Source organism: Lepeophtheirus salmonis, chromosome Z (assembly GCF_016086655.4).
Source record: "Lepeophtheirus salmonis chromosome Z, UVic_Lsal_1.4, whole genome shotgun sequence".
In the NCBI taxonomy this organism is placed as follows: Eukaryota; Metazoa; Arthropoda; class Copepoda; order Siphonostomatoida; family Caligidae; genus Lepeophtheirus; species Lepeophtheirus salmonis.
In genome coordinates this window covers 12,345,140-12,364,555 of record NC_092584.1, presented here as the reverse complement: position 1 = coordinate 12,364,555, position 19,416 = coordinate 12,345,140, and the positions used below count along the sequence as shown (strand labels likewise).

General features: G+C 34.5%; 2 protein-coding genes and 1 long non-coding RNA gene across 5 annotated transcripts; 2 read left to right on the top strand and 1 right to left on the bottom strand.

Annotated features, from left to right (window-relative positions):
• The first annotated feature begins 67 nt into the window (after positions 1-67).
• LOC139907367 (uncharacterized) lies at positions 68-1,180 on the top strand. Its single transcript, XR_011783918.1, has 2 exons — positions 68-964; positions 1,019-1,180. It is a non-coding gene; the product is annotated as an uncharacterized lncRNA (long non-coding RNA).
• A 1,570-nt stretch (positions 1,181-2,750) lies between these two features.
• On the top strand, positions 2,751-9,236 carry Nup205 (nuclear pore complex protein Nup205). The gene is made up of 7 exons (XM_040726061.2): positions 2,751-2,899; positions 2,963-3,108; positions 3,183-3,875; positions 3,936-6,817; positions 6,899-8,427; positions 8,502-8,888; positions 8,954-9,236. Exons 1-7 carry the CDS (start codon positions 2,890-2,892, stop codon positions 9,175-9,177), a joined length of 5,871 nt encoding a protein of 1,956 aa, XP_040581995.1. The 5' UTR covers positions 2,751-2,889; the 3' UTR covers positions 9,178-9,236.
• Positions 9,237-9,989: 753 nt separating this feature from the next.
• On the bottom strand, positions 9,990-12,415 carry LOC121130302 (acylamino-acid-releasing enzyme). Of its 3 annotated transcripts, XM_040726064.2 has the most exons (3): positions 12,253-12,415; positions 11,894-12,193; positions 9,990-11,779 (listed from the first exon to the last, which is right to left on the bottom strand). In XM_040726064.2, exon 3 carries the CDS (start codon positions 11,471-11,473, stop codon positions 10,061-10,063), a length of 1,413 nt encoding a protein of 470 aa, XP_040581998.1. In that variant the 5' UTR covers positions 11,474-11,779; positions 11,894-12,193; positions 12,253-12,415; the 3' UTR covers positions 9,990-10,060. The 3 variants fall into 3 exon arrangements, with proteins under 3 accessions (XP_040581998.1, XP_040581999.1, XP_040581996.1); XM_040726065.2 differs by lacking the exon at positions 11,894-12,193 and having other exon boundaries at positions 12,253-12,378; XM_040726062.2 differs by having other exon boundaries at positions 11,894-12,352.
• Between the last annotated feature and the right edge of the window lie 7,001 nt (positions 12,416-19,416).

Sequence of the window (19,416 nt, the reverse complement as noted above, 5' to 3'; positions counted from 1 at the left end):
ACTTAAATTAATTTGCTTATTAATAGTAATGAAATATCTGTATGTAAGCTTATAGTAATATCCTTTATGTATATTATCTAATTTGCCATTTTATTACAAAAATATAAGAGTGGTGAATAATAGAATAGCAATAAGAAAAAATTATAACAACCATATTTTTTACATACAAAGATGAATAATAAATATTAATTTGTAAATTGACCAATCTGTCTAAGTTTTCTCAGATTAGCACTTGCGTTCTTCAGTTCAAGCTTTTTAATAAGGTTATTTACTTTAATTCTTGTTCTTGTTTTCACGAAGGATATGATGACTGATTTAGGCCAATTATGATATAATTCAATTCGAAGATTATGCAGCCTTTCAAATATGTTTGGGTTTTTGTCAATTGCGTCTTCATGGTTACAATGAAAAACATTGAAATGCCTTTTCAGACAATACAGTTTCCTATAATTCAATTGCATCTTCATCATGCTCATTTTCTTGTATATCTGACGAAAAAAAGTGACTCGTTATTGATTTAGTAACTATTTCGCCATCATTATCATCATTTAACTCCTCTTAAACAGCTGGATTTCTTAAGACAAGTTCATGATTTTCTCCAATTAAAATTACTTTTGGTCTTCTGAGGGCTTCCACTGGGAATGGATGAGTATTGTTTCCTGTGATGGCACGAATCCATGAGAATACATTCTCCAGACAATCTTGATTTAGATGAGTGATTAAAATGAATTTCATTCCATTATCTTTGATACTTTGAAATAATGATTTACTTGCTTCCAATAGTTGTTTCACATGCTCTTTCCTTTTGCGAGTTTCCTTACGAATATCTCTGGATGATTTGGGTTCATCTGAACTGGGAGAAACAAAGGGAATATGGAGTGAGGGGACTGCATCACTTTTTAATTTCTTCCTGGTCTTTAAGTCAAGAAGCTGAGCCTGGAGATTCCGGTCAAAATCGTTGGATGTAAAATGCCTATCACAAATCTTAGCAATATCAATTGGACATTTTCTCTTACAGACTGAGATCCATTATATATAGTCACCTTGATTAGCTGCAGTGGTGTGCAATCCATTAACAAAATTATAAGAATATTTTACTTCAATACCTACATTTCTAGTATACAACCGCATTTTTAGTCAACTGTATCATCTCTTAATACAATAAAATAGTTATATATAATTGAAGTATACACCTTATTGTACAATCCAAACCAGATATCTTAGTTTAGTGGCTGAATTTAATATATTTTACCTACAAAAATGCACTATCTAATAAATACATTTTATAAATGAATACATTTTGCTATTTTTAGCAGGCATAAATTTTTAAAAAAACGGACAATCCAGTGACTATGTGATTCTAATGATGATGACAAAATTTGAATCTCCTAGCTCCAATATTAGCCTCTTCCAGAGTCACCAATAGATACCCCAAAAATTGATAAAGAAATAAAAAAAAACATCATAGAAACACGAGTTTATTAAAATGTAAATAGCCATGCAACCTTTTCCTCCCATAAAGTAAAAAGAATTAATTAATATTATATTGTTTTTATTATATAATGAAAGATACAGGGCGTCCTCATTGGTAAAGTATGTGCTCAAAAAAATATTGACTTAATTATTTAAGTTTTTGAATTTTCCCTTAGAAAACCCTTTACCATATATTATCTATTTTGAGTTGTATATATGCAATGCCTTCATTTCTCCCTCAAAAACAATTTTTGGGGTTTTAAAATACTATTCAAGAATAGTTTATAAAGTAATATATTATATTATTTTATCAGGCGTTTAACTGTTAATAATGAAAAAATAAATAAATTACTCAATTTTTAATTAGAATATACACAACGTCTAATTTATAAGATTTAATTTTTAAATAAAGTATTAATCATAGTAAAATATGACATTTAATTCACAATGAAGAGGTGCTTTCAGCTGATAAATTTTACTTATTGAGAATAATTGCCTATAAATAATTCTAATTGGCAATTAAAAAACAATAATTTACAGTATATAAATTTACTAAATAAGTAAATAGTTTTTATATAATAACAAAGTTTTATAAAAACCTGAGTCAAAAATTGCATCATAAATAAAAACCTGAGTCAAAAATTGCATCATAAATGATGGAGATGCCATCTTAAACATTATATTTTTTAATCAAAGTAATACGTACTGAAAATCCCTAAAATGGGTTTAAATTTGTACAATTTTTTTTTTTTAATTGATCATCAGAGACGAGAAAAGGTGGATAATTATTAGAGAAAAATATCTTATTCTTTCCATTTTAATAGTTAATTTTTATATATAATACGTAAATAAAGTTGTGTAACAATGTAACAACATATTACTAATACATTAGGGTCTATAGCCCTGAACCTCTCCTACGGACACTCATGGATCAGTATAATAAAGCTAGGGGGATAAAATTTTTGACAGACAATAAAGTTTGAACAATGTTATACTGTAGTATAAGAACTCATAGTCATTGGTTTTAAGTTCTTTTATATTTATGGTCCCAATTGGACATCCCATTGCTGGCTATTTTTCTTAATATGTAGGGCAAAGGGATTTAATTGCTATAATATTTCGTTGTTTATTATGGCCCCCTAAATGGTCGACATCAAGAATAATTAGTAATTATGTCGGGCGACCACTCTATAGTATTTTATCTAGCTCAAGTTACAGTTCTTGGTCACTCATCCTATTATTGTTCACGTCATTTGTAGCTTTACTGACGTCATGATGAGGACAGAACTATTATTGCTCTAACTGAGTAATTGCCATTGCCCTCTTGAATTAGTGTCTCTTGCCGCGCGGGATTCGATCCCATTATTAATTGAATCAGGAAGAGATACATTAATCAGTATCCATTCGATTCGCATTATGCACGAAAGTAAGAACATGTTCTAATGGGGTCTTTGAACTATTCATTTCATTCCCCTCCTCTTTTTTTCAGATTTGAATCACCCTTGGCTGTCCCTGCGGGAACTGTCCTCCTTGGTGGAGTCTGTTATACTACGACGAGAACCCGGGAAAAGACCTGAGTTAGAGACGGCTCTTCGGAAGTACAAGCCCAACTTTATCGCTCTATTAAAAAATATCGTAAGTCTTGAACTTTTTTTGCCACAAGGTCCGTTCCTAATGATGAGGAATGAATTTTTGATTTTCTGTTACAGCCGCCGAGTACAGAAGATGCGGAATTAGTGAAGAAGGCTTCCGAGAAGAATTCTGAATTGCCGGGATGCAGCCAGTACTCCCTAAGTCCCCGCATCTGCGAAGAGGCGCTCATCGTGTCAGAGCTCTTTCAATTAAACGAAATTTCCTCTCTTCAACTCCTCGTGGCGGGAGAAGAGCAATTGAGTCAATATCCGGGACTCACCCGTGGGTTAGTCTCTGTTCTACTCTACTATGATTCCAGAAAAGCACTTGTCCAGTCCCTTCGCTCTCTGATTCAAAGTCGAGAAGGACTCTCCTGGACCCTTGAAACCCCTCAGGACATCACACAGCTATCAACGGCCTATACCACATCCCTCCTGGAAGAGGGTCTTGTGGATAAAATATTAACTTTGCTCAAGGACTTGGATTGGGTCAAGGAGTCAAATAATCTACAAAAACATATGGCTCTTGGGGATGCAAAACATCGTAAGCAAGTACGAGATCTTTTTCAAGAAGTACGTCAAGGCTTAGCAGATTGTATTTATTGCTATGCAGCACAGTCTGGTTTGCCCAAGAATGAAACACTTAGGCTATTAGACTATTTGTCAAAAGTGAAACCTACAGAGGGTACTGCCTCCGGTGTTCTAGACTCTGTTAATCTAACTCTTACTATGGCTGCACTCTATGCCATTGACATAAGTTCAATTAATAAGGTAAGTCATCATATATTTATCAAATGATAAATAAGATATATCTTATTCATATGATATCAGTGCGAAGATGGTGAAGAAACGGTGCAAAATCTACCCTTGGTGAAGGATCCCGACTTCCTTGGAGCTATCCATAAATATATTACCAATCATCAAAAAAGATGGGAACATCTTGTAATACAATCACTTCTACAATTTGGATGGTCGATGCTCCTTTGCTCTATGAGATCTCTACCGCAACATCCCACAGCTCCCAATTATGTTGACGAGGATGAGTCTGTACTTGATTTAGCATTAGAAAATAGAGTATTTCACACTCTTCCCGAGTTTGTGCTGAGTAATCCGAACATGTTTAAAGAAGAATTCTACATGCGCAGACTCCATCAATTACTCACAGATCTGATAGTGCTCATGCCTTTGAAAGTGAAGGAGTTGAGGAATAGAGCAGATGATGCTGGAAGAAATAAATTGATGCACGATCAAGAGGGTATTTCATATGCTGTCCCTCTTGCTGGACAACATTTTGAGCACTTGTTGAATACGATATCGTCCCTTTATAAGGATGATAGTCTTGCACTTGGACTTATGCTGGAATACTGGTGTCCTTCTGAAGGAGGGGAAAGACTACCTGTTCGTCAGGTTTCTCTTAACAAATTTGTTAGGCTCGCAGGAGACTTATTAGTCCCGAGTTTATTTATGCCATACTTGGATATGCTTGTGAGTCTTAGTGGGCATCCTCAAGCAGCCCTTCATTGCTTCAATCTTTTAAAAGTTAGTGGTCAAAGTCAAGTGTCTTGGGATCATTTTTTTAATTCACTTCAACAATACTTTTTTAATCTTCGACAAGGGATGCCTCAGACCCCACTAGCCAGTTCAGCTATAGATACTTCTACCATCTATATGCATAGGCCAATGACTAGAGGAATTTCTCCTCAAGAAATCAAGGGACTAAGTTCTGTTCTCAGGTTAATTGCGGCTGTTTGTAATTATAGCGAAGTTGCTAGAGTTGCCATTGGAGATAATTCTGTATGGCAACCCATATTAGTGCTAGTGGGTCTCTTAGGCTGTGCCGTACCTACTAATTTAAAATCAGATGTTTTATTAACCCTATCCGTTTTGGCCAAATCTCCAGAATTTTCATCTTTGATTTGGCAGAGTATTGAATCAGCTCAATTGGTTCCAGATTCTAAATCCATTCAAAATTCTAATGGACCTGGTAGTAATATTTCCCGCCAGGGTATAATCACCGAGTTGGAAGAAATCGAATCTAGATGTGAAGAATATCCAATGACAAGAGCTCTTTTGACTCTTTTGGATACTTTAACGAATAATTCTATTCCTTCCAATCTTGGTGCAGGAAATCGGGTCCCTGGCTTTGATCCTTATCTCAATTTCATTCGGGATCATGTGTTTTTGAAGTGCCACACTAGATCATACAAAATTCCTGGAGAGAAATGGCAAGTCGCTTCTCTGTGTTTGAAATTAATATTCAAGTTGTTGAAGGAGTATGAGCCTCTGCCGGGTTTGTTTGAAAAGGAAGTCCATCCTGGATTTAAAATAGTCGTTCATTTACTTCAAACTTCTGAGCTTCTACGTATGCTAACCTTTATTTTGGATGAAGGCTGCTCTATCTTAGAAACGTATACGGATTTCCCTGGAAAAGAACATTTGGAAGAGTCTTGTCTCTATTCTTTGGAAATTTTGCATGCAGGATTAGCGGTGCAAGAATCTGTCTTAGAGGCAGCACGTTCATCTAATACTAGTTTGATGCTTACAGCTCTGGACAAATTGTTATTAGGAATAAATCCTCGTTCGGGAAGACCGGATCATACTCTTAATATTTGCAGATATATTACATATTCTTGGTGGCTTCCTAAACATGCACTCGCTGCTATTAATGTCCTTTCATATATATCCTCTTCAGTTTCTGCTCAACCAGGATTGTTGGCAACGTTTACATCCTCTGATACTATAGCCAATTCTATCATGAAGGGTTTTACCGATGTTTTGGATGATGAATTAGATTATGAAACGGATAATGCAGAAGTAATTGGAAGTGCCAAAATTGCAATTGTTAAACTTCTTCAATCTGGTTTAGATATGCCTGCACCATCGTTCAGTCATTTCCTTCTTGGATTTGACCTTAAAAAAGGTGTTTCCAAAACAAATCTTCAACAGCCAGGTATTTTAGGGAGTATCAGGACACCTTTTCATGCACTTTTGGGAATACTTCGCCCACCAGAGCCACGGGTTCCACCGCTTGCCCTATTTACCAATCCTCATCTTTGTGAAACTGCATACAAACTAATCTATAGCTTGGCGTCTAATCATGTGACTTCAGAGCCAACTTTAAGATATTTAAGATCTTCTGAAGATTTTCTGTCCACACAGTTGTCCCTCTTACCCTTGAAAATTGACGAGAGCAAAGAACCAGCTGTTCACGCTCTTAAAGCAGTTTCCTGGTTACTCAAAACGGTTGCCGTGGAATTGAAAATTGTGAGTGCTTCCAGATTGAGGAGTCAAATATCTCATCTGACGGATCTTTTATTGGACTCTTCATCTGTGGGCTCAAAAATGGTAGATGGACAAGGAGACGATTCTCAGTTCTTAGGTGGAATTTTAACGGATGCTTCTCTAACTCAGCTCTCTAGAGCTCCAACGACCATGAACCCTTCCATTCACACAGAAAGTCATGGGCAGCATCGACTGTTAGCACTTCTCAATTTTATTGATTTTAATGAAAACCCAATTGACCCTCCATCCTGGCAATTATTTGATGATGCACAAGTGAATCAAGTTTTAAAAGATTGTGAAACCCTATCTAGTAATGGAGAAAGATCCATCAAAGTTCAAGAATTGCACAGGATTTTGAATGCTGAACTAACCAATCTTCAAGTATCATCCAGTTTAAATCAACGACAACTTATTAATGATGAAATTCAAAAGTAAGTGACTTGAGTATTAATGTAACACTCAACACATCTATATATTATTTACACTTTAATTCATTCATTTTATTATTATAGTATATTACTTTATGCTGTTCGCTGGAATGCAGTGCAAGAAGAAGCTCTTACAAGAAGACATTTGCTCGACGCCTGGAGGCAAGTTACTGAGGTTCTTTTGTGCTCTATTCCTCTGGATATTCTTCCTTCCTCGTCGAAGCAACAGTTGCTTTTGGAACTCTTGCAAACCCTTTTAAACAAAGTTCTCCAAGATGGAACGATGTCGGAATTATCAAACAAAGTATCTGGCGTGTTGCTTCTACTTCTAGCTGCTTTAAGGCAAACGTACATCGCTACAGAGTCTATTGATGGACCTATGCTTATGGGGGAATCTTATGTACCCATTCTAGACGCTCAAACTTCAGTCTTGAATAATCCTGGGAAAAAGAACTCAATAAATCGAGTGTATTCGACAGCTCTCCAAGTTATCTTGAAGGGTCTGATACAATGGATAGAAGGGACAAGTGCTAGTTCTCAAAGAGTAAGATCTAATTTATATGGAGCTCTTCTAAATTATTTAAGAATTGGAAAAGGGGAAAAATCTTCTTCTGTTTCGGATATTAATTCCTTGGAATTATCAGATCAAGGGAAACTAAGAAAGGCAAATTTGGAGGTACTTGCTGGCTTTGGTGAAAACTTTTTAGAGATCATTTGTCGGGATTCCGTTAGTGGGCATGATATTCGTCGAATGCTAGCCATGAGTGTTCTCGAAGAACTCATTTCACTTGATTCAAAAGGATCTTGGATTTGGTATTTATCAAACCAGGGATATTTAAGACATTTGATTGAATCCATCAAAAGTGAAGACGAGGGACTCCTTCAATTAATGACATCTAATTCACGAGCAGAAGGAAATTTGAGAACACTTTACACCTATGAAAGTAAAATAGGAATGCTTACAAGACTTGCGTCAACAATGTCTGGAGCTGAGCTTCTCCTAGAGTCTGGCCTCATGTTAAGACTCGCGGAGATACAAGTATTCTCGGCTAGACCAGAACCACCTATTGAAATTGGCGCTCCTTCCGCTCTTGATCGTTATCATCAAATATTGTTCCCTGTTCTACGCCTATGTCAGACGATCATGTCTTCCCTTGGAGGCATACAGAATCGCTCAGCAACAGTTCAAATTTTACATTTTATCTCTGCAAATGAGGATCTAGTTAGAGGGATATTAAGAAACAATCTTAAAATAGCTTATCGACATCGCTCCTTGGAAGAAAATTTGGCTGCACTTCAAGAATTAGGACTCCTCACAGGTGTAATTTCTAGATGTGCAGCAAGTGATGATATTCACGATGTAGATTCTCTCGGAAGCTTATCTAGACTTCAGCGTCTCATGCTTTCGCTCATCCCTCAATTCAATCTTAGTGAAACAGTGAAAGAATATGAAAATAAAAATCAATCAGAAGCCATTCGTCTTCTATTAGAAATCCATGCCAATGTCATTAACTTTGCTCGAAATATCGTAACACTAAGTGCTAATAATTCAAAATACTGCCGAATACTTTTCACTCCCTCCCTTAGTGAAGCTCATGGATCTGATGGGCACGGTGAGTTTGAATTTATATTCAAGTACTTTTTAAATCAACTTTCCCAACAATGTTTTTTTCTTATTAATTTACAGAGTATCTCAATATTTCTATTCCGAGCCGTCCTCCAAGCTTAGGCCACATTGTTACTGTACTGCGATCTTTGTCCAACCATCTCATTGCGGCTCACTCTTCATTAACAGATTTACAGGACAAGTTATCCTCGATCCAGCATTTATCATCCGCAGAGTTAGCTATCTTATTAGGATCAAAAGAATCGATTGGGAAATCAATGGACAAGCGTCTTTTGGCCAGTCGAAAAATCAAAGCGTCTATCAAAAACAAAGAGCACGAAATTACTTTAGCTGGGATTGCCATTGAGGGAGCTTCTCTTCTCATTTGGAGGCATTTAGAACATTTTTTGTTATACGCCTGTAAAAATCAAGATACTCCCTATCAGAAGGCCGTGAAAAGATTAAATGGTATTAATTTATCACACTATCATTTAATTGATATTTATTATTTATATAATTTTATTTATTTATAGATGAACCATTCATGGCAGGAGACTCTTCTTGTGTCGTTTCGCCAGCATACGTATCCTCTGATGGAATTGCCAAATTGAAGGAGGAGGCTGTGACAGTATTTAGTGATTCATTGTTCATGAAACTACAAGATGTGGAACAATTGTATTCTAAGAAACAGAGCTCGGTTGGATTTTTGGAAGCAATGATCAGAAGATTAAAACGCTTAGCATCTCTTCACATTTAAAATATGTTATTATAATAATTTCTGTAAAAATATAATATATTCATTTTATGTTTCGATAAGGAATTACTATTCTATGTATAAAGGTTTTTGAAAAAGTTATTGGCAAATTCTTTTTCTTCCTTGATACCCTGCGTCAAATCTGCTAGTTCAAGGTAAAGCTCAATCAGTTTACTTGCCATTGATTTAAGCACTGTTAATGTTCTTAGGTCAAAGAGTATCAAGGCCGATAAATGATTATTCAATGGCTCATGTGCCTTTGAAATGATTTTGATTCTCTCCGTACGGATCCCCGGCAATTTCTCCAATTTCTTGAATAAGAGTTTTTCCATCAGTACAAGATTTTGAATTGCATCTATGATAATCTGTTCATTGGTGAATTCACGGGTCGATTTTTTAACGAATGCGTATCGTCTGATAGTTCCAATGTCGTCAAGTAGGTTGCAGATTTTATCATGCACCAATCTTCCCAGTTTTTCTAGTTTCGCGTCTGCTTTGGAGCTACATTCACAAATTGATGAGCCCGAAAAGGTAAAATGTGAGGAGACACTGGGGGTAATACTCCTCATCTTTCTTATTTTGGTAGGAGGTCTTGATTTCAATTCTGACACATAATTCTGGTTAGATTCCTCAAACTCAAAATCATCACCTTGAATCATACTGAATATTTCACATATACGGCTATGAACAATATCCAAAAAACTTTCTCCATCTTTTGATATTTTGTTCATTACGTCCAAAGACGAAGACATTATGAATCAATACTGGTTAAGGATAACACCAATAACAAACAATTAAATTATGATACACTCGAAAAAATTTATCAAAATATTTTATTAACTAATTCAAAACTGACATATTTTTTTATGAAAATAAAATAAATATATTATTTAGATTTTAGCCTCTCGAGAAAGAATAGCCCAGTCTTGATCATCCAATTAGCATAAATAAGAGGCTTTCCAAGGCTATGATTATCCGGAAAAACGCTCATTGTAACTTCCTTATTTAGTCCTTTAAGTGCCTTGTAATATTCATATCCTTGAGATGGAGGGACTCTCAAGTCCTCCTTTCCAATCAACAAATGAATAGGAGCCTTAACATTTTTGATATGACTTATGGGGGATTTCTCCCACATTATTTTAGCTATATCAGGGGTCAAAGGAGTATTGTAGTGAAAGGGAAATCCACTTTCATTAAAACACCAATCTGGAATATCAGTTGCAGAGGCCATACTTGCTATATTGATAACTGGATTCAAAGCCACAATTGCAGTGAAAAGCTCTGGGTACTGACCGGCAAGATGAGTCACTAAAAACCCACCATGAGAAGCACCCCAAAGAAAAATTTCCTTATCGTTTAAGTGAGAATTAGTTTTAAGACATTCTTGAAGAGCTTGTATGCAGTCCTCAACATCATCCTTACCCACGTTCCCCAACAATCCATGTACAGACTCATCCCCATAGCCGAGGGATCCTCTGTAGTTAACCAAAAGTACAGAGAATCCCAATTCAATAAAAAAATTTAACATTTGAGAATAGGAAGAACTTTTAACGCAATGGGGACCTCCATGAGGAATAACAATAAGTGGAGTCTTGTCGTCTCCAGAGGGTGATGGTCCAACAAAGATTGCATTAAATGGTAATTTATTTCCTCCGTGAGCTTTCAAATATAGAGGTTTGTAAATTCTTTCTGGTAGAGATCCGTCATGATTTATCAGGGGTTTAAAGACCCGCTCACTAGCTTTAGCTGATACCAAAGACCAAGGCTCAATTGGACTGCACTTAATTCCGACAACGAATCCATACTGTGAATCTAGTACACTAATATTTCGAGCATTCTCCATTAATTCAATACACTTCTCTTTTACGTGAACAATCGATGGGCATAGTGTCATTCCATCCACAATGGTGTTTAGAATAAGGGTGTCATCATTCAAACTGATGCGCTTAGGTGCGACTTGATCAAAAAACTTTGCATCTGAGCTCTTCACAATGATTTCAGGATCACTTCCTCCAACAATTCCCATTAAATTCAACTCAGTTAAATGAGGCCCTGGATGTAGCTTCTCATATAAATCCCTGCTGAACCAAAACACATCCCCATTGGTTGTCGTTCGAACTTCACGGCTATTACTTTGAGCAGAGGCCCCATACAAAATTTTAAAGTCAGTACCATCCCTATTGATTTGAAAGATAATGGACGGACGATTACTACAAGAACGAAGACCTAATCTATATGCAGATTTGGTAGGGAGTCCAACTCCTACTAAAATATCCTTGGATTTGAATTGAACAGACATTGGGTAGTATTCATCATTTAGATCTTTGGATGTTAATATTTTAATTGGGAAGGACTCCAAGGATTCCGAATCAGCTAAAACAATGCATGGGCACGCCTTGTCTTCAAGTTGTTCTCCAAAAGTATTTACATAGTCATACTCTGTTCCAACCACACCAGATTCCGATGATTTTTTTTTCGAAATAGCGTGTATTAGTAGGTCTTTTTTTCTTCAGCTATATACGCTAAAAGTGACCCATGTTCGGCTATAGAACTATTTTCCGTGTTGTAAATTACTCCATGGTGATCTTTGAGCTCAACTGATTTTCTATAATAAAATATTAACATAATAATGAATGTCATTGACTGCATAACTAAAGTGCTAACGACACTAAGAATAAATAAATAGACCAAATTGGTGAGTCATTATTTATGAACATACATCAATCGATTTCCATCAAAAACTCTTAAATGAGTTTTGAGCAATGAAAATGTTGGACTCCTATAAACAAGGGAATCCACGTCTGAAGAGGAAGACCCTGAATCAATCCAGGAATCATTACTCAAAATAAATTTTCGAGTCCATGACACTTCTTTCTCCTCCTGAAAAACTAATTGTGCCCAAGATGAAGAAATAAGAGTTGGACTCTCAATCGTTGCCTTGGTTGGACGGGAAAGTCCATGAGACTTCTCTAAGACTTTACATATATGTGACGAGGAATCTTCACTAGACGACATCCTTCTAATTAATCCTCAATTAACAAATTATACCCTAAATAAAAGGAAACCGGAAACTATTACCGATAATAATTATTGTTAAACTAAATCAGTAAATCTTCTACAACTTGATGCGCGAACAACCAATGTTCACAATCTTTTTTATCCACTCTCAACCTCGACTGACCAAAGGAAAATAATTTTTTTAGCTATTCACTACCCTTCCGTATTTTTCTTATTACCAACTATTAATTATTATTGAGATAATAATCATTCAATATTATACAGATTGATTTTAATCAAAATAAGTATCAATGACAGAGTATGAAATGACAGGCATTCTGAACGAAGGCTCTTGATATCAATTAATTCAAATTTCAAATCCTATGTAGTACCTTTTTTGAAATCATAATTCGTAGAGTAAGCTGCTCTGAAACATGCAATTATGAAAATTAATTAAACCAGCTTAAAGGGAAATACACTACATCTTTGTTTATTGGAAAAAGTAAGCCGTATACTTATAGAATAAAATTATTGATGAAATCGTGTGTTTTAGGGATGTAAAAAAACAAAACAAAAATCAACAAGCTATCCCTGACAATTTGAAGAATGTTTGGTAGGAAAACAGCTACAATCAGCTATGCCAAGGGAGGACTGATGACACTAATACAAATCAGACTGTTCTGTGATAAATTATAGACGTTCATTAGATCATGATTCCTCTGCTTCTAATGATACTCGTAACAGCTTCTTCGCAATTTTAATATTTGAAAAGGGAGATGAAACGTTTATTTTTCAAAAATTCAAGTATGTCTGAAAATGTATAAAATAGTCTGATGTACATATATGAGTTACTTCTTGCTTAGACACTGACAGTTCATTCAAAAATATAAGTCTTGATACCATAACTTAACTAAAGTATAGCAGAATGAGCAAAGAATATCGGGAAGTCTCCCTCATAGGTGCGATGAATATTTTTATGTTCACATGATTTATCGATTCTTTTCGATATTTCTTACAACGTATCATCTTGCTTCATAAATGAATTAATCTTGAAATCAAGTAGTTTTCTTGTATGTTCAGCTCTAAAAATAACAATTTGCAAAATGCCCGAACTACTATAAAATTTCCAATAGAGTGGTCAATAGTCATTTGAAGGCTATATTAAGATGACTTATTTTCCAGCAAATGGGGCAATTAAATGAAGCAATAGATTGAAAATTGTTTGAGCCTGGGTGAAATATTAAGAATTTATCTACATTAAATATAAGGGACACGAATTTGATTTCCCCCATTTAAGTAATAAAAATCCAGCATTTCTTTGGAGATCCCCAAAAACTTATATACTTCCGTCCAAACCTCCTGCATGTTTTTTTCTCTCCGTAAATCAGCATTTTGTAACATGTTTACTTTATTTGCTATATTTTTGAAGAAGGTAGGACACTTACATATAGATTTTCATCGTGAACTCCAATCCAAGGTAATTAATTAACTGAAGCTCCAGAACAATAAGAAAACAAAGTCATATATTTGGGAAGTTACCCACCAATAATTATTTAATAAACTTTGAGATATACATATTTTTTTAAGGCCTGGTAGCATACACAGCTTGATGAATGGACATATCTAGTAGATTTTATAATTTTATCTTCGAGTTGGTAAGATTTAATTAATCATTTGTGGGCCTCAGGCAAAGCCAGTGGTAAAGTCCAAAACCATTTACTTGGTATTATGATCAACCATGCAATCGAACAAACCAATCTAAATCAGTTTGGCACCCTATGCAAAATATTAGCCAATAATATGTATATAGTGGTGGCTAAAGACCCACCTTTTCGACCAGCGTTTTACTTGCACAACCCGTGGGATGAGGTGTATCGTAGGATATTGGAAGGGATCCTTGATAGTCATAATAGCGGCGTCGATGGATTTTGATCCCCGTTGAGGTCAAGCGGTTAACTAGCGTAACCTGTGGGCTGGATTGTGTTATAACATATTCGAAGGTGCCCTTGATACTCAATATAGGGGTGGTGATAGGGCTTGATCTACCTGCAAAACCTGTTGGCCTAGGTATATTTTGCAAAATAAAATGGAGTGTCTTGTAACAATTTAATACCATAGTTTAATTGTCTGGATATAATAAAAATTTCAATAAAAATGTACAAGATCAGGGATGTCTAGCTGTTTAATATAATGGGCCGCATTACCACTTCAAATATTTTAATGGGGCGTAGAACCTATTAAGTGAAATTTCTTGAAAAATAACTATGTAAAACAAAACTATTAAATACAAATTTATTTCAATTTTAGACCAAATATAAATAAAAAGCAAATTTTATTTGGCTGGCCCCAATGTTGACCGCGATCCAAAGGTTGGACATCCCTGCACTAGGTTGTCAAATTGCTTGCAATGAAATTGTATCTTAATCAAATACTTAATGATAACATTTCTTACAATGAATGGTTTAATAATCAAATTACTCACAATCATTTTGCCTGACAATGTAAATGAATTTGGTGTAAATGTAAACGATAATTGACCCCTCTATTGGAAATTTCATAGATTGCCCGGGCATTTTGTACATTGCCCATAGCATGTATACAAGTTTTGAGAGGTGTAGATCGTTTTTTTTATTAATTAAATTATTATTTCATGTGAAGGAGGTGTTGAAATGTGTAAAACATTTTGAGTCTGGCGCTAATGGGTTGTGTAGATATAATGACAATTATAATTTCTACAAAGTTTAGGCAGTGTTAATCTCCCTACCACTGTAGTAACTCTCTTTTTAACGGTGTCCTTTTACTTTCGCCTTAAGCCATTTTACCTCAAGGATATTTCGCCTTAATATCTTCCAGGTGGTGTTTAGAAATCTGAACACTTACTAATTCAATTATTAATTAAGGTTGAGTGATTGAAATTAATTCATATTTCGATATACTAAAGCAATTAGTTACAAAACAAAACAAACCGGGGCTCCCTAGTTTATGAACAAGTTGAGAAAATGACATTTAAACGTGATGAACGAATTTCCATTCGCACACTCCAAGCACTTGGGCTTCTTCAGGACCACCGTCTACGTCACCAGCAAGACCGAAACATTGGAGAGAAAGAAGAGCTCTGTCAAAAAGGCCAAACTGGACACGGACGAGTCCATGGAATGAGTTTTGAATGTGTCTTTTGAACTCTTTTTGACCCCCCCCCCTAAATCCTGACATTACCCCCATTATTACATATTCTGGGTGAATGTTGAGAGCCAGCACTGGGACACCATGACAGAGTATTACATTCACAGGGGGTGCCAAGCCTTCCGCCGCCCTCGTCTGGAAGCCATCATTGCTGTTAAGGATGTCTATATTAATGATTAAGAGAGCTCAGACACACATCTAATTATAGTATTAATTTTGTTAAAATTCTATAGTTAATTAATAAATCATATCTTGTTGAAGTTTAAAATTCAAAGTGTTCAGATTTGAATGGTATAAAAACAAATGAGATTTATAGTTCGTTATTGTTTATCTTTGGTTAAAATTGGTGTTTCCCTTGAATTTTTAAATCAAAAGATGCACGGTTTTGTAATCTTTGTGCAGGAAAGAAGATTCACGAAGACCTTTGTTCTTATTTTTCTATTTCGATTCTAGAATACTCCAGCAGCTGTACTGAGCTTAACTGTTGATGTGAACTGAATATTGAAACTAATAATATAGTCGAAGCATGTCAATTAAATGATCAACATACTAGACTAAAACATTTAATAAAATTAAATTAAAATCACATGTTTTATAATAGAAATATATCTCAGTAAAACACTTACCTAAAATGTTTACTTTTTTGAGTCAAAAATTTCAATGTCGGAATTCTCTATAACTGTAAGAATTAGGTAAGACAGGTTTTATGTTGATTTGATAAACAAAAGAAAATATTCAATTGTATAAGAACAGGGTTAACCACCTTAACTTTACATAACATATTATCTCCTCCGTAACAAGTATCCTCACTCTCCCCCTAATTATAGCGTAGAGTTTAGTATTTTCGTGAGTTCAGTATAAAACTAGCTTTCGGGTCTTAGCTATCCAGTCCAAGTCAAGTCTTGAGTCTTTGATTGTGAGATCAAGTCGAGTCGTAAGTCTTCAAAATACGGACTCAAGTCCAACTTGAGTCCTGGGGGTCCCTCTGGAATTCAATCAATTCACAACATAATGAATAGACACAAATTCACAAAATTGAACAATTACAATGGATTTGAGTTTTGGTAGAAATGGAGGCTTTTCTCTTATCATCATTTTCTTAAGCCTTAATTATTCCTCGCACTTAAAGAAGCACCTCCTATTAAATGTGTGAGTACCAATTACCATAGCTTAATTTTTATTTAGTGGGATATTTTCATAATAATTAACTTTAAATATCGGGTCCTACAGTGGAATAGGTAATTGAAATATTTATGTAATATAAATTGTAGAGCAATAAACAATGAATATAAAACTATCCTTGGTTTATTTTTAGGAAAAACAATCGTACAATATATAAATATAGTCGTAATATAATGCTATATATTCGTAATATAATACTAATGCTATTTTAAACGTAGAAGGTTCCCTGAAAGCCTCAGTTCCAAAGAGGTGGGCTGATATGCCCAATGGCAATGACTACGTCATCAAGGTGGGCAAGGCCTTGAGGCCCAGAAGGTGGCCATGGTGGCTGCAGAAAGAGGACATTTTGAGAAATAATTGTTGATATTTTAGCAATTATAATTGTAGAAAAAAATACTCCTGATAATATTATTCTTCTTGACGAAGTGGATCTTACTATCAAACGGTATGATTAGCATAGAAATATTTGAATATGAAATAATCTTAAATAAATATTGATATTATGGAAGTCCTTATATTTATTCTTAAAAACATTTATTAAAAATACCTTATTTAATGCTTTAAATGAGCCTGTCTACTTGATAGCTTAGATAAGATAATACAACAAGACAGGACTTGAAAACAACAATTATATTAAAATTTGTTTCATTTACAGTTCTCACATGATTTTTTAAAGATATATTAATATTTAATGACTTTTTACTATATTAGTTTTTTTTTTAAATCCAACAATTAAAATTGAAAAAAAAATTAATTAAAAATCCATTTTTTTTCACATAAAAATTGAGAAATTAAGTTTTAATTATCAAATTTTTTGGAAAAAAAATTCAAAAATTTCTACTTTTACATGCTTAAATATGAAATAATCAATAGTGTCAGAATTACGTAGATATTCCCAGCTAGGAGTGAATAAAATAGAAATATAGCTGGGATTGTAGGACTGAAAGACCTATGTATCAGTCCTAAGACCGTTAAATGGTAAAAAAGATCGGACTGCCATTAAAAAAAAAGACTGAAAATGGAGGGGGAGGTCTTAGAACTGATCCAACACTACCAATAGGACACTAGACATAGGATTTGTGAGATATCGCTCAATCGCTCAGGTATTAGCTCATTTTGACCTTTTGGGGGAAATTATTCATTTTCATCTTTTTTGTGGGAAAATTACAAGGGATGTATCGATACCGAATTTTCAGCCGATTCCTGTTCCGATTCCCCCTTTATGGATGATTCCGTTACCGATTCCTTATAATGTAATTTCATAAGCAAATAACAAAATTGTTTACTTTTTTAATGTTTAACTTTTTATTAATTACGGATAGGAAAAAAAATACATAAATTTATCAATGTTAATTAGTTTTTAACAAATTTTAATATTAAAAAGTTAATTACTTTCCGTGCTCAGGAATAAATTAATTTCTCGTTTGCTCATAGGAGATAATTTGACACTCCTCATTTGTTAGCTATTAAAAGTTAGCCTCCTCACCCCTGGGCCTCTGATCTAATTTCAACTGCCTCATTGATTAAAAAAAAAAAACTTGAGATACTGACAATAGGCTCTTCACTATTATTTTACCGGCCCACATGAGATCAACTGGTCTTGAACTGTCTCAAAGTCCTACCTTTTTAGTTTTATATTCCTGCCCTAGGAATTGAAATATGTATAAACCAGTCCTCGAGTCCGGGTTCTTGTATTTTTTAATGGACCCGAGACGAATACTGATGACTTGAACTTGACTCAGAAAATATATAATCGACTTCAGTTCTTTTATAAACAATATTGTTCAACAACAAAAAAAAAGGAAGAAAAAAAAAATAGTAAAAAAGATACTTAATGGTTTCAGAGTAAGCCGATCAACCCAACTCCTACCGTTGTGGACTTTTTGAACGATTCATGATACAATTCAAATGATTGGTAGTAAAACTGTGGTTATTTTTAAATTGTAAATTCAAGTAAATTTCCTTACAAACATGAAAATTTAAATAATCTCTCCCCCCTTTTTTTTTTTGGAATTTGTGTAAACGATGTCATCATGTCCAGCTATTTTTTTTTATTTGTAAAGTTGATGTTGTCTCCAAAAACTGAAATAAGTCATATAAATAATTATCGTAGTTATCGGTGGAATTGACAGTATTGAGCCGATAACCGATACTTCAAAAAAGCCCGATTCTTCCCGATTCCGATGCATTGGTACACCCCTAAAAACTATATATGTATATATAATGAAGGCAGGATTATGATTATATATTGGATATGTGAGGGAGCCAGATTCCTACAGCAGAGGAAATTTGTTTCAAAATCACTGTTAATACTCCTTGGGTCTTGCAAAAAGGGAGAAATAATTTAGCGAATTTTTTTTCCTAACTTTGATTGGATGTTGTGCAATTTAAATTGAGTCTGTTAGGAGTGAAAGGTCAATGCGTCCATGTACTACAAAACCTATTTTGAAGAGATAAAGAAAATTGCCCTCGTCATTGAAAATTGCGTGCAAGTTCGTTTCATCCAAGCTAATTTGTCCTTTTTACCGGAAACTATTACAAATCTTGAGACAGAAGGAATACTCATTTATGATCATCGGAATATACTTTCTAAAGCCTGAAAACAAGATTAAAAAAATTTCCTGAAAAAAAGGCGAAATATTTCTGTGAAAAATAAAATTATTCACAGAAATCCTAATCTTCCATTTATGTAAAAGGTTGATGAGATGCCTTCGTCTAACTAGACTCCTGAAGATCTAGGCACCTTTAAATTTGTTCCAACTACTAATATAGAGGTTGAACGATCTTTAGGTACCTTTAAAACACCCAATACTGATCGAATTTAAAAAGGAACAGAAGGAAATCTTACAAAAATCATGGTTTGTCGATATAATATAGCAA